General features: G+C 43.2%; 2 protein-coding genes across 7 annotated transcripts in view; one reads left to right on the top strand and one right to left on the bottom strand.

Moving 5' to 3' along the window:
* POLQ (DNA polymerase theta) overlaps positions 1-7,863 on the top strand; it is a 44,593-nt gene extending 36,730 nt beyond the window's left edge. For 2 of the 4 annotated variants that reach the window (XM_081175989.1, XM_081175987.1), the window contains exons 24-29: positions 324-433; positions 1,309-1,493; positions 1,786-1,897; positions 2,882-3,006; positions 3,638-3,791; positions 5,634-7,863. In XM_081175989.1, coding sequence (XP_081032115.1) covers positions 324-433; positions 1,309-1,493; positions 1,786-1,897; positions 2,882-3,006; positions 3,638-3,791; positions 5,634-5,893 — 946 coding nt within the window. In that variant the 3' untranslated portion in view covers positions 5,894-7,863. Of the gene's footprint in view, positions 1-323; positions 434-1,308; positions 1,494-1,785; positions 1,898-2,881; positions 3,007-3,637; positions 3,792-5,633 lie in introns of those variants that run through there. The other 2 variants (XM_081175988.1, XR_014003282.1) reach the window with 2 other exon arrangements.
* A 2,121-nt stretch (positions 7,864-9,984) lies between these two features.
* Positions 9,985-15,144, bottom strand: part of STXBP5L (syntaxin binding protein 5L) — a 68,942-nt gene continuing 63,782 nt past the window's right edge. For all 3 annotated transcript variants that reach the window (XM_081176190.1, XM_081176189.1, XM_081176191.1), the window contains 2 exons: positions 12,820-13,040; positions 9,985-10,631 (listed from right to left, as the gene is read on the bottom strand). In XM_081176190.1, coding sequence (XP_081032316.1) covers positions 10,590-10,631; positions 12,820-13,040 — 263 coding nt within the window. In that variant the 3' untranslated portion in view covers positions 9,985-10,589. The remainder of the gene's footprint in view (positions 10,632-12,819; positions 13,041-15,144) is intronic.

Consider the following 15,144-nt stretch of genomic DNA (forward strand, 5'->3'; position numbering starts at 1 on the left):
TTTGTGTGTGTGGAGTGTTGTCTAAAAATAAAGATGAGAAAAAGCTTTGAAGTATCTGAATAGATGCATTTTTTAATAATTATTTGCTTGGTTCTCAATGTCCAACCTTACAAGCCAGACCTATCAAGCAACAAAACCCACCCTCTAGAAATTACTGCTTGACTAGCCTATTGCATGCAAACCAGAGTAACAGTCAGCCATAAATATGAAGTTATTTTGTATTTACCTGCTACAGATAATTAGATTTAACCCTGCTGTTTGGTTTAACATTGTGTGTCTTACAGAAGTCAATTAGATGCCAGTTATTTAATTTTATTTTACAGATGGAGAAAGCATTCTGTGCTACCACATGGACAAAGGAGTCTTGCTGAACCCAGTGGGGGGACAGTACCATTTTCTGTTAGCATGAGGCATGCCTTTGTGCCATTTCCAGGTAACACCTTGAGAAATGCCTCATTATAGAGCTAAAAAGCAGAAGAGGGATATGCAGAATTGAGCAATTATATTGTGCTGACACAATGAGCCTATTCAGACCCAATGGCAACCAAGGTTTGATGTTACATGAACAAGCCTGAGAAAACTTGGCAGCAGCATGTACTGCTGCCTCTTCTTATGCGCCACTCCGTCATTGTTTGAAGGAAATCATAGTTTATTAGCTTTTTCTGAAATGGGCAAACTGTGGTTTGTACTTTTCATCTAACCAAGATCGCAAACCAGAGCTTATTGTCCTGGTTTGCATGGGGTTGCCATATTTCAAAAAGTAAAAACCAGGACACCCCAAAGGTTGTTGATTGACTTGCCTAAGATCCGGGACAAAGCGCCGCCTTACAGAAATTCCCCCTGGACGTCAATTCCACCTTTGAAATCCTGGTAATGTCTGGGAAAACCCAGACGTATGGCGACCCTAGGTTTGCAGACAATAACATACCATAGTTTGCAGATTCAGATGAAGTGGCATGGTATTGTAGCGACAAGGCTCCTTAGTCGTCATGTTTTGGCATTGCATCTGAAGCAGCTCAGTGTTCTCAAAGAAAGTATGCAAAATGGTTCTTTACAGACCTAATAAGAAACCATGGTTTCCTGCTTTGTGAATGAGTTGGACCGACCTTGGGCTCATGCACTTGCCCTTCCTTTCTCATATTTCAAGGGTGCAAGTAAGAAATCAGGAGCATTTGCTTCCATTTTCAAACAAATCAGAATCCCATGTTTGTGGATCTCTTGAATGAACAATAATTTCAAAGAAGGAACCTGTTTTACTACCTGAAATAAATGTCCACTTTAGGAATTATTCTGTTTTATTGGCTGCAGGAGGGTTGATCTTGGCAGCTGATTATTCCCAGCTTGAGCTGAGGATCCTGGCTCATTTGTGCTGTGATCAGCGGCTTCTCCAGGTCTTAAATGAAGGTTCTGATGTGTTCAAAAGCATTGCTGCCGAGTGGAAGATGATTGACTCTGAAGCAGTTGGGGATGATTTAAGGCAACAAGCCAAGCAGGTAACTTACGGAAACATCTAGAATTCTTGGAACATTTTCATATAATTGGATGATAGTGGGTTTTGAAATAAGTTGTACAGGCTGAGGGATGGATTCAACTAAATAGCAAATGAGCAAACTCTGGCATATTGAATGTTTTAAATTTGTGTCCTTTGTTGCTTTGTGAAGATTGTGTCTTATTCTAATAAACAAACCTCATTTATAAGTAATCCAACAGTTTTTCTCGCACTTTAGTCCCCTTGGTTGTAGAGTATACTCTAGAATTAAAATTAAAATTGCATTATTTTTCTAGATTTGTTATGGAATAATATATGGAATAGGAGCGAAATCTTTAGGAGAGCAGATGGGTGTTGAGGAAAAAGATGCCTCCTGCTACATTGACTCCTTCAAATCAAGATACTCAGGTAAAGATTGCTAGCATCTGATTGTCCTGGCTTTTTGGCATCATTAACTGATTAATAATATCAAGCATATAGTGAGTTGTGTAAATCTCTTTGCCTATGTTTTTTGTAACCTTTTTGGTGTTGGTTTAAAAGGGAGTTCAAGCTACTGAGCCAAGAACTTACCTTACATAAACCCTTAAGAGTTGTGGCAACTTGGAGTTTTGTGTATTATCCAAAATGCAAAATGAAACGCTATGAATGTACCATGTTTTAACTTGCAGTGGTCTGTAGGCTGCAGAATTGGATAGCAGAAGAAAATAAAACACTGGCGTGTGACTGAGCAAAGTTTCGGGGTCATTGAATCCCCTTGATGGAGTGAGCTCCTGTTGCTTTGTCCCAGCTCCTGTCAACCTAGCAGTTTGAAAGCATGCCAGTGCAAGTTGATAAATAGGTACCACTGCGGCAGGAAGGTAAATGGCATTTCTGTGCGCTCTAGCTTCTGTCACGGTGTTCCGTTGCGCCAGAAGTGGTTTAGTCATGCTGGCCGCATGACCTGGAAAGCTTTCTGCGGGCAAACGCCGGCTCCCTCGGCCTGAAAGCGAGATTAGCGCCGCAACCCCATACTCACCTTTGACTGGACTTAATCGTCCAGGGCTCCTTGACCTTTACCTTACTGCATGTTTGCTGCCTTAAACTTCATGATGGAAGGAAGATGGGATAGAAATGTAATAAACAAAACAGCAAAGAAGGCTGTAGATCCACTGTTGATTTGCACGTTTCCACAATCTTGCAGCTGAAATGTAAAATATAGCAACATAATAAATTGGGAAGAGTTTCCTTGTATCTTCTTTTCCTTTCTTAAGCTGATGGGATACATATTGACACCCAAGCATGGAAGTGCCTGTATGAAATGTCAGCATATACACAGAATTAACTAGAGCAGCTGCTGTTGAATATTTTGGATTGAACTGGAAGTTGCACAACACTGTTTCTTTTTTAAAATAGGTATTCAGAAATTCCTGAGAGAAACAGTCAGGAAGTGCAGCAGAGATGGGTTTGTGCAGACAATCATGGGGCGGCGTAGATACCTGCCAGCAATTAAGGACTCAAATCCTTACAGAAAGGCTCAGGTATGCAAAGAAGTGTTTTTTTCAGCTGCTAAAATCTAGCTGAGCAGGGAGTTCCATTGAGCTAGCTGAGTTTTACTCTCTCCCCAGTGATACTGACTTTGGTACTATATTACTGTGCCCATTCAATCTAAGATGAGCCAGCTTAAATTTAGTTTGCACACTTCTTATGCATGTTGGACCTCCTTTTGGCTGGAGATTTCAGGGACCAAGGTGCCCTCAACTGTCTTACTGAAACTGCAAGCAATACCAGAAGAATATAGCAGGTTTCCGTAGCTGCTCCTAACATTTCCTTCTAAAACTTCAGAATCCACTGCTCTGTTTTTAACTAGTTGTGCATTGCAACTGAGCAGGGATTGGAGGGACTGTGCAAAGCTGAAGGTTACTTTTGGGATTCTTGCTTTCTGCAAGGCTTTCCTTCCCATCTGTTCTCTCCCTGCTTGTCCCACTCACTCAGGCTTGAGATGTGGAAGGAAGACGAGACAGCTGCAATTTCCTCAAAACTTCTGTCCCTTCTATTCCTCCTTTTAGGGGTTCAGGCTGTCCACTTCAGAAACTCTGCACTGAAAAGATTTGTTGTTGTCGGGGAGGGGAAGTTGGCTGCTTCTTCTTCTAAGTCATTTTGTAACTTTAGGCAGAGAGGCAAGCTGTGAATACAGTTGTCCAGGGCTCTGCAGCGGATATTGTCAAAACAGCCACCGTGAATATTCAGGCTCAGCTGGAATCTTTCCCTTCAGCAGTAAAATCTTACGGACACTTGGAGAGCTTGTTCCAAAAAAGACAAACGGGTATGTTTTCTCCTCTGGCTTTGTATTTGGTAGTAAATGCTTCCCATCAAAAATGTTACTGGGTGGGGGATAAATAGTCAGTGTTCTCTTCCGCGAGCCTCTTCGTATGAAACAGCTGGATTTGGGCTGCATGTATGCCCGTAAAATTATTTCAAATTCCCAAGTCACCATGATTTCCCAGTGCTCATTTACATTTTCCTGATCCCTTGAGCAAGCTTTTGAGGACTTTGAAGAAATTGAGGTATGAGGAACTCGTGGGTTAGACCCTACTTTTTTCTTTTTCCTTTCTCATCCTGTGATGAGGCTGCATTTTAATATTTTTATGTTTGAATATTTCAATTTTGTTTTTAAGTTGTATTCATTCAGCTTGTTTTTATTATTGCTTGTAAGCCGCCCTGAGCCTGGCCTTGGCTGGAGAGGGCGGGGTATAAATAAAAATTATTATTATTATTACTTCTTCATCAGATAAAACACTCTAATTCTCATGTGGCTTGTTGTATTAGAGGTGATGGCATTAGCCAAGAAAAATTGATTTTTCTAAAATTACAGAAGCAAGGGCACTCATTCATGATTTATTTCATTTATGATTCTATGCAGGGGACAGCATAAACTTTGAAAACGGCTTTCTAACGCTAGAAAGTGCCGTAGGTAAAACAAGTAGAATTTTACCTTTTTTTTAAATCTAGCATTGTGGGGAAAAACAAAGAAAGAAATACATTTTGCAGACCAGTCATTTATTTAGGGGCTGCAATAACGTTTGACGCCTGCAAGAGTGAATATTTTGAGAATAGGTAATACTTTTTCATCATGTTCAAATATACTTAAAAACTGCAGTAAAATGATAACCAAATGACCCCTGAAAAGCTTCATGATATATATGATAAATGTTGGAAATGTAGCAGCTTTATCCATATAGTGGCTGTGTAACAAAGCAAAGGACTTTTGGTTTCAAAATACAGAAAATAATGAAACTACAATTAAATCTTGATGCTGCTTTATTCTTGTTAATTAATGCAGGTGCCTGTACAATAAGAAGAACTAATATTCTATATGATTGTTGCAGTCTAAGAATATATTTATTTTCCCCACCCATCTGACTGGGTATATGCTAGTCGTTGGAAAAAAGACTCAAATCCCACTGGGAATGGGAACAAAAAATGTACAATACAGTTATGGCCAAATTTACAAGCTATTTTAAGACTGAAAGGTGGAGGCAGAATTAAACAGAATGAATTGAACACTGGCATTACAAACACATGATTTTCCCAGATGGAAAGATATTTGATACAAAATATAACAAGTTATGAATAATATACTTTCTGTTTTTCTTAATTTTTAGAAACATTCTTATATAAAACTAAATATTATTTAAAAACCTAGAAGAGGAATGAGATATTATCCAATTCAGGAACAGAAATACTAAAGAAATAGAAATGCTAGAGCAATAAAGAAGCAAAGCCATCACAATTACATATTTGTCTTCAAATTCTTTTTTATTCAGTTTTGCACTATACATTTGAATTCAGACATTAGTCATAACCATCAACATTTAGGATTCCCCGAATCCTTAGACTTCCCTCCCCCCCTCTGTGGTTTCCGATATCAAGCTATTTCCACTGCATCTTATATTTTATCTCTCTCTCTTAAAACAATCCATTTTTACCTTCGTTTTTAGTACATCAACAAGCGTTACTCTTGCCCAAGTTTTTAGTTGTTTACAGGCCATAACAATTACATAGCAATACAGAACAAATGCAAATAATGTCTTTAGGTACTTGTGAATTTGTATAGCTCTTACCATAAGCATTATTGAAGTCATTGTTTAGGTTTCATTCTGCCTAGGAAAACCAGAGAGGATGGAAAAGAAGAAGATGATACATTCCGTACCTGGAGGTTTCTTCATTCTCCAGCTGCATGATGAGCTTCTCTATGAGGTTGCAGAAGACAGCCTGATTCAGGTAGGAGGAATTGGTTTTACTGAAAACTGGGGAGTGCATCCCTCTCATAGAATGGGGCTGGTGTGTTTGTTCACAGGGTGGATAAAAATCAATGGTTTTTTGAAAAATCAAAATATATTTTTCCCATTTAAATCAGATTTTTAAAATAAAACATTTTGGAGGAAAAATCTTTCTATTTAAATTACATTATAGTCCAAAGGCTATTCATCAGGAAATAAGGATTTGTTTTAAGCTTTTCATGTGTGCTAAAACTCAGTTAATTGTTTAACCGCATCAATTAACAAACATGGAGACATATGCTATAATGTTAATGTTTTAGTTAAATAATTTGTTATTAAGGAAATGATTGTCTCCTTCTAGTAAAGTACAGCAGAAAAGTTGTCCTAACATAAACAGTTAACTTATTAAACCTCACAATAATTTCATAATGACCTGTCTATGTATTTCTAATAGTATAACCAAATCAGTAATTTTTGATATAACTACTCTGAAAATTAATTATTCCAAAAATGAAACCTTCCTCTGGTTGTAAATATGAAGATTGTACCAGCAAGAATGTCTTTCTGTAAAAAAGTGATTTAAATCAATTTGATTTAAATCAAATCCACCCTGTTTGTTCACCAGTGTTGGCTTCAGTAAACTATAGAAGTACGATGGAAATATGGGTGCCATTCAGAGTTGTTGCTGAACCAAATCTGCAGTATCTCCCTGTGTTTATATGTGCATCTCCTCTTCTCACTTGGTTGTGTTTGCCAGAAATGATTTGTGTATTGGCTTTTTACTTCTGCCGTAACATGCAATTTACCTATACCTTGTTAACTGCTTTCTGTGGGTGTACGAAGCTGCATTTGTTGAAAGGGAGACACAAACTTGAGGGCATGTTGTGAGCTTTTCCTGGGGGAGTTTTGGCTCCCAGAAATTTGCATTCAGCTTCTCTGAATTTCAGCATCATTCTGACCCGCTTTTAGAGGCGTTTCCAGCTATGATACCAGTTGGAAATTCAACACGTCTGATCAACTGGACTAAATAAACTGCGGCCCTTTCTGCCTTATTGTCCCACTGATTCTTCTAAGTGCCTTGTCCTTTAGGTGGCACAGATTGTTAAACATGAAATGGAACACGCCGTAAAACTCTCGGCGAAACTGTCGGTAAAAGTCAAAGTTGGGCCCAGCTGGGGAGACCTGCAAGAGCTGGAGTTGTGAACAGGTAATATAGAAGTTTGTACTGCGCTGCCTGATGCTGCAGCGAAATGCAAGACGTCTCTGACGAGTCTGGACAACGGGATCCATTTCTTTCAACGACAATTTTGAATTCTCCTAAGAACCTTTAAATCACACTTCCCCAACCTGGTGCTCTCCGTAGTCCAATACAGCTAGAGGGCGACGGGTTGGGGAAGGCAGCTCTAAATGACATGTCGCATAACTAGAAATCACAATGAAATGCTGAAAGCAAAGTATTTAAATGAATTCCTAGTAATATATTTATTTATTTGAAGACCTACAATTTTTCTCTTTCTTAACTGACTTGGGAGAAGCATTCTGAGCTTTGACATTAGCTTTTACAGCTGGCATCCTCTGGAAAATTTGATTCCCCGGCTGCTTGTGTCAGTTCATTTCCCCCGCCCTCACCCCCCAAACATTTCACAATGTGCGCAACTGAATATATAATATTTAGGGTAGCTATAGCTCAGATTTCTGTGATACTTGCATCTTTTAAAGAAAGGATGACATTATCCTGGGAATTCATACATGCATATGACTCACTGCATTTTACACCATATGCACAGAAGACAGTGGAATACATTAGCAGCCTTTCCAAAGTGTGCACAATTCAAAAGCGGTAAAATTGTGAAATAGCCCATTGCCAGATCAAAGAGGGTGTTATTTGATGTTATTGTAATGAATATTCACCAGGTCTGTCCATTCACTTCCTTGGTTTGCTTTGAGAAAATGAACTTTCTCTGATTCTCCTGTCTCTAAAGCAGGTAGCCGTATCCTGCGATTCTGGCTCCTGTCATGGGTTTTCTGCTAGCATTTTAACCAATGAATTGTTTGCCTTGTAAACTATGATATTATTTCATTGCTGTGTAAATAATAAACAGATTTTTTATAGCACTTTCCTTCGCTGGAGCGTTTACTTGAGAAAAAGAATAGCACTGTGCTTTGACAGGTAGGCCACCTGATATATCATTAAATGCCTGTGGATTGTTTTTTTAAAAAAAAGTTACACAGATTTTTGTATTTGCGGTACTTATAATTTTATTTTTTTATAAATAATTTTTATGTGTGCATGTGAGTTTTAGATGTGTTTTATCAATACTTTCTTATGTGTACTGCTCACGGGGTCCTCGCTGTGGGATGACATTCACTTGCTACCGGTGGAGTATAGGATCAGGTTTAAGGTGCTGGCTTTAACCTTTAAAGCCCTATAGGGCCTAGGACCCTCGTACCTACGGGACCGCCTCTCCTGGTCTGTCCCACAGAGGAACTTAAAGTCTGCAAATAATAACATCCTGAAGATCTTGGGCCCCAGGGAGATTAGACTGGCCTCAACCAGAGCTAGGGCCTTTTCGGCCGTGGCCCCCGATCTGGTGGAACGCTCTATCCCAAGAGACCAGGGCCCTGCGGGATTTGACATCTTTCTGCAGGGCCTGCAAGACAGAGCTGTTCCGCCAGGCCTTTGGTTGGGGTTCGGTCTGATTCTTTTCTTTCTGTATAAGAACAAACATTAAAGAGGCCTCCTTACAGGTCCTTTATAAGACCAGTGGTAACAGTTGGCCCTGGAGAACATTAACCACTCTCCATTTTGCCCGTGGACTGCCATGTGTCCAGATTTTAATTTGCTCTGAACTAATTTTAAGAAAGGGACACAGGTGTTGCTGTTGGTTAAACCACAAAGCCTAGGGCTTGCTGATCAGAAGGTCGGCGGTTCAAGTCCCTGTTGCTCGGTCCCTGCTCCTGCCAACCTAGCAGTTCGAAAGCACGTCAGAGTGCAAGTAGATAAATAGGTACCACTCCGGCGGGATGGTAAACGGCGTTTCTGTGCGCTGCTCTGGTTCTCCAGAAGCGGCTTAGTCCTGCTGGCCACATGACCCGGAAGCTGTACGCCGGCTCCCTCGACCAGTAAAGCGAGATGAGCGCCGCAACCCCAGAGTCAGTCACGACTGAACCTAATGGTCAGGGGTCCTTTTACCTTTACCTAATTTTAAGATGTATTTTAATTAACTGATTGCCTGTTTTTATGTTCTTTGTATACTGTGTTAGTTTTATGATGTTAGCCGCCCTGAGCCCGGCCGGGGAGGGCGGGGTACAAATAAAAAATTATTATTATTATCATTAGAAAGCTCATGATTAACTAAAAAAGACAAGGTTCCACTTTGTTTGCATGAGTGCATCATATACAATTTATGCAACCTTAAAAGCCCCAAGTGGCAGACTTTGGGTTTCCATATTTTAGTGGCATCTTGTTCGACACTGAAATTCACTCCTTCTTGCACTCAGATCTACAGCATTGCTGTGGAGCCCAGTATGACTGAACCAGTTGCACTACCCTAAAACTGCCTCTGATACAAACTTGGTGGCTGATTGGCAAACTAAAGAGGTTTCATACTAAATAGTGGGCCAAGCCAGCAGAATGGACAAACACCCATGGTTTTGGACTTTCACCCCCAAACTGGACTCTGGAGAGATCTCTCCCTCAGGAGAGATCCCCCCAGCTGGATACTCCAATATCCCAAAGGCCCCCAGCAGAAAAGAGACCCTGACCGTGACGCCAGTCAATGATCGCCTAGCCTTGCTCTTAAAAAAACCTCACCCAGCTGCTCTGGAACATTGCTGAGACAACTGGGCTGTGTGGCTTCTGCTGCCCATAGAATCAGAGTTGGGCTCCTGAGGGTCATCTAGTCCAACCCCCTGAAATGCTGGAACCTGGTCCTGAATCCTCGCCTCAGACTCCCTCCAAGGCACCTTCCAATTTCCCGTTTATTGGGTCATCAGTCTCCCTCAGTGTTTGGCATGCTTACAGATCACAGGGGTTGATTTCTTGGCCTAAACTGCTTCATTGCCATATTTCCCAACGCTAACAGTGAAAAGGAAAGCAGCTCGCATTTCTACAATCCTGCTGCGATTTCCAATCGCCAGCAAAGGTTCTCCTTTTTCTCACAGCTACATGATGCCCTCTTGGGCTTTGACTAACGCCGACCGCTGCATTAAAAAAAGCACCATAATTTGGCCACGGAAGTTTAATCTTACTTTATTTTTCTACTAATGAAATGCACAAGTGTTTTCAAACTAAGATTGTCTACAGAAAAGGATTGTCAACTGAGAGGAATGCAGGGCATTGTCTGTTGAGAGCAACATGCTTGCGATGTACTGACTTCTTTGCTTTAAAAAGAAAGTGTTGCTGCTTATTTCTTTTGTGGAACTTAGAAGGAAATCCCTTTTCTTCAATCACAGCATGCTTTGCTTTTGCGCCTTTTGTTGTATGAGAAGTCAATTAGTCATGCAAAGTTTTAAGTTTAAATGCATTAACAATCTATTTTGTACAGGACATTTTCAGCTATTGACAGTCCTCCCCACAGTTCAAACCTAATTCCAGTGAAATCATTACCTGCTAAAGATGATTGTTCCGGTGGGAGTTGGGAGGAAGAGACTCACTGTAGACTTGATTACAAAGACCCACCACGTCTAGGTCTCTGAAAAAGTTCTCGCTTGATCCTCTAGTGTGAAAGGGATTCCAAGGAGCTGCTTCTGCCCAACGACTGGATTTTTAGAATAAGGCCTCAAGGTCCTTTGACTCCTGCTCTCAGTTCACAGAAGCCTTGCTTCTTCATGGTTAAAAGTCAAAACTGGTACCATTTTTTGTCCTTGTATTTCAACATTACCTGCAGGAGTGAAAAAGCAATATTATTCGAGAGACACAAATGAAGAAGTCACAGTTCAACATTGATTCCCAATATTTTGTAGCAGAGGACACCTCTTCTGGGGACGCGGGTGGCGCTGTGGGTTAAACCACAGAGCCTAGGACTTGCCAATCAGAAGGTCGCAGTTCGAATCCCCGTGACAGGATGAGCTCCCGTTGCTCGGTCCCTGCTCCTGCCAACCTAGCAGTTCAAAAGCACGTCCAAGTGCAAGTAGATAAATAGGTACCACTCCGGCGGGAAGGTAAACGGTGTTTCCGTGCGCTGCTCTGGTTTCGCCAGAAGCGGCTTAGTCCTGCTGGCCACATGACCCGGAAGCTGTACGCCGGCTCCCTCGGCCAATAAAGTAAGATGAGCGCCGCAACCCCAGAGTCGGCCGCAACTGGATCTAATGGTCAGGGGTCCTTTACACTGTTGGGATAGGAGTACTATGCAGCTGCAAACAAGCAGTTCAATGTTTACATCACATGATGGGTCTAACCATGGGACAGGATGTTCCAGGGATTTCTCAGGGATTTCTTCTCAGTGTAATATGAGACCTTCCTGTTGCTTGTGTGAAGGAAGTCTGATGCAGCTGCTCGGAGGAGACTGAGTGAGCAGACGTGTTTTTTGTACAGTCAGAAATAAAGTAGAGATGAAATAGACCACTTTCTGACTGATTTTCTTTCTCCTGCTGCTATGCAAAGGGGAAGGGGTGTGCACCTTTCACCAGAGAGGTGTTGCCTATCCAGATCTCCCTGGTCTGCCAGCCAGGCCCCAACAAGCCTGGGAGAGGAGCCAGCCTTTCCCCAGGGGGCCAGTTTCCAACATACACCTCTTCTGCCCACAAGCGGTGTTAACATTCAGTAGCTGAAAATGAATTGAGGCGAGTGATGGGACACTGGCTATTACTGGCCAATACGCGCTCCATCTACCCCATTGATGTCTAGATGAGAAGCCTCCTGTCATCAAATTCTACTCAGTATTGATCCAGAGCAGATTCCAATGTATAGTTAGCAGAGTAAAAACTTAAACACGTTGCAGCATTCCCCCAAAATAGGCCAGAGGCAATTAATATTTCATCTAGCAGAGCTTTACAGCTCCTGAAGGCAAATGAGCATAATGGTCACAAATTCAATACAATGAGGATTGGCACTGTCCATAAGAAATCCAGTTGCAGCACTTACTGTAATTTTTGCTCCATAAGACGCACCTGACCATTAGACGCACCTAGTTTTTAGAAGGGGAATGCAAGGGGAAAAAATACTTTTAAAGGGAGCGCTGAGCAGAGCCTGTATGCATCCCGGCCTCTGCTCAGCACTCCCTTTCACGAGCCGCGTGGAGCATGTTTTTCTCTTCACTGAGGGGCTGCCCTTCTCCCTCTTTGGGGGAGAAAGCCCCCAAGAGTCGCACACATGCTCCATGCGCCTCGTGAAAGGAATGCGGCTCTTGGGGGCTTTTCCGGGAGGCGGGGGAAGCGACTGAGGGGCTGCCCTCTGCCCCTTCCCACACCTCCCACAAAAGCCAGCAAGAGCCACACGCTCTTTAAAGAGCGCACGGCTCCTGCGGGCTTTTCTACGGGGCAGGGGAATCCCCCCACCTCCTGCAGAAGCCGCGCACCCTTTAAAGAGCGCACAGCTTTTGCGCGCTTTACAACGAGGAGGGAGAAGGGACTGACGCGGCCAGTCTGTCCCTTCTCCCTCCTGGGGAAAACCCACAAGAGCCGCGCGGAGCCTGCCTCCCACCTGCATTCGCTCCATAAGATGCGCACACATTTCCCCTTGCTTTTTAGGAGGGAAAGAGTGCGTCTTATGGAGCGAAAAATACAGTAACTTAAACTTACAATAGTGCATAATAAGTCTAAACCTTAACACTAAGCATACTGTGTACGGAACACCACCCCAGAAGGGAAAGAGACAGAGAAACGCAAGCTCCTTCTGGCCCTACTTTTATAGTCAGCACGATATTGACAAAAAGAGATAAGAGAACCAGTTTAAGCCAGCTGTACTCAGCTTCTCGGAAGGAATAACCCAAACATCATGAAGTTTCTTTCACACAGAGAAGCTTCCAGAACCCCCTTGAATTAAGCAGAACAGGAAAGATCTCTGCACATCGGATCCATGTCTGCGCCAAGAAATGCAACCTGACGCCTCATTGGAGGACCACCGCTCACCTCATGTGCATGTTTGGAGAAAGCTTCTGCGCTGGCCATCATTCTCGCCGTCCTCTCATCCAGTTCCCCCAGTTTCTGCCCCCTCTCATCCAGAGCAATGCGCGCCCGAGCCAACTCTCCGATTGCGCTGCCGGCGGCTCCTTTAACCCCTTCGACGCCACCCGAGCCGGGGATGTGCTGAGCAAGACTGCGAGATGCTTTTCCTGCCGTGGCCTCGCCAACTACAAAGAGAATTCAGAACTGAATCAGGGGGTTTTCTTTCTATACTATCTCCCCCCTCCCTTGTTGATGCTATTCTGTAAAAAAAAGGGGGGTGGCGTTTGCCCTCCTAGGTGACATCATGCCGGGTCATAAGGAAAGGGTTAAATGAGTGAAGTGATTGGCCATTGGGAACCTAAGGGGAGGAGTTAGAGTTGTTGAGGAGTCAGTCGGGTGTTAGAGAAGGGAGAGTGAGGCTATGTCTGGGTTGGGATAGTTTGATGTGAGGGAGAGAATCTGTTGAGAGGAGTCAGACAGACAGTTGGGATAATCAGTTAGAGCTAATAGGAAGGTACAGGCCGGTAAGGAAACGAAGAGTAAGAAACTGACAAGAAAAATGATCTGAAACTTGTTAAGGCTTATAAAATAAATTCATTGATTTGGTTTAATGTTAACAACTGTCTGGACTCTGTGTGAACCCGAGAGAAACGGGTTGGTGGCAGCGGGGAAGCGATCACAGTGATGGCACAGGGATCAATAGACCGTCAAACGTCCGGGGACCATGTGTGATCGCCACGGGGGGGGGGGATATGTTATTTCATGCCCTCTTGCTGAAATGCTGTACTGACAGTTCAACAGCCTGGGGCCGTCGTGCAAAAGCAGCTCCATCTTCTGAAGGGATAATTATTCCATTTTATTAATCAGTTATTGTGGCGTTTGCCTCCTAGGTGGGTCATAAGGAAAGGGTTAAAATGAGTGTGATGTGATTGGCCAGTGGAAACTGATGGGAGAGTTGTGTGAAAGTCAGTTGGGAGTTGGAGAAGGAAGAGAGAGAGAAAAAGTCTGTGGGTTGGTTGAGTTGTGTGGTGGGAGAGTGAGAGGAATTGTTAGGTGGAGTCAGATAGTTAGTTGGGATAATCAGTTTGAAGTTGTTAGGAACGAATAGGACAGTTAAGGAACTAAGATTAAGAAACTGCCAAGAAAAATTAACTGAAACCATAAGCTTGTTCATGCCTATAAAATAAACTTGATTATTTGTTAATGTTACCAACTGACTGGACTCCGTGTCCCCCCGAGAGAAACGGGTTGGTAGCAGCAAAGAAAGCAATCCTGGGGGCCCTGTGTGATCGCCAGTTATATCCTTGGTTTTCCTCCAATGAGCAGTGACATACATGGTGCTCCCCCACTCCATCTTATCTTCACAACAACCCTGTAGCTCAGGCTGAGAGACACCAATAGACCCATGGCTGAGTGGGGATTGGGGCCCTGGTCACCCAGGTCCTCGTCCAACACACTAACCAAGACACCACACTAGAAGACACAGCTCTGTCTCCCCAGAGGCTCACTTCTCTCCTCCCCACACAAAAGAAAGGTAGCAAGAATCTTTGGAGAAAGTCTTACCTGTTAGATCAACTTGTGATAGTGACAAGGGATGCTTTTCCCCTTTCCTATCTAGGCAGAACCCTGGCCATAGCCCTTGGCACACTAACACACACCAACTTGTGGAAAAGCTGTTTTGAATTAGTGGTGTCAAACACAGTACAGTGGTGCCTTGGTTCTCAAACTTAATCCATTCTGGGAGTCCATTCGACTCCCGAAACCATCCAAAAACCAAGGTGCAACGTCTGATTTGCTGCAGGAGCTTCCTGCACTCAAGCGAAAGCTTCCGAAAAACGTTTGCAAACTGGAACACTCACTTCCAGGTTTGTGGCATTCGGGAGCCGATTTGTTTGGGAGCAAGCCGTTCAAGTACCAAGGTACCACTCTATCACCAAAGTTATCTATTTGAATAATCTTTCCCATTTTGTTGCACAGGGAAAAGCAGCACATCCAAAAAGTTGTGTGGGCATGGCCACCAATTTCATTTTCTTCCATTCTACGTTCGCGGGGGCTGCCTCCATCCCCTGCGATGCCAGGGAATCCTCAGACGTGTCATCCCTGGGCCAGCCAATTGGCCTCACGCGAGGCTCTTTCCCGCGCCGCAGCTAGCCAGGTTTTTTCCCTTCCCTCCCACCCGTTAGGATAGGCACTATGACGATGCTATGGGCTTTGCTTGGTCGCCGTCAAGGGGCCTGGTAGGAATTTTTCCATTTGGCAGATTGGCACCAGCCACTTGGTTTTTGCCTA

Source organism: Podarcis bocagei (genome assembly GCF_964188305.1).
Source record: "Podarcis bocagei genome assembly, chromosome: 17".
Lineage (NCBI taxonomy): Eukaryota > Metazoa > Chordata > Lepidosauria > Squamata > Lacertidae > Podarcis > Podarcis bocagei.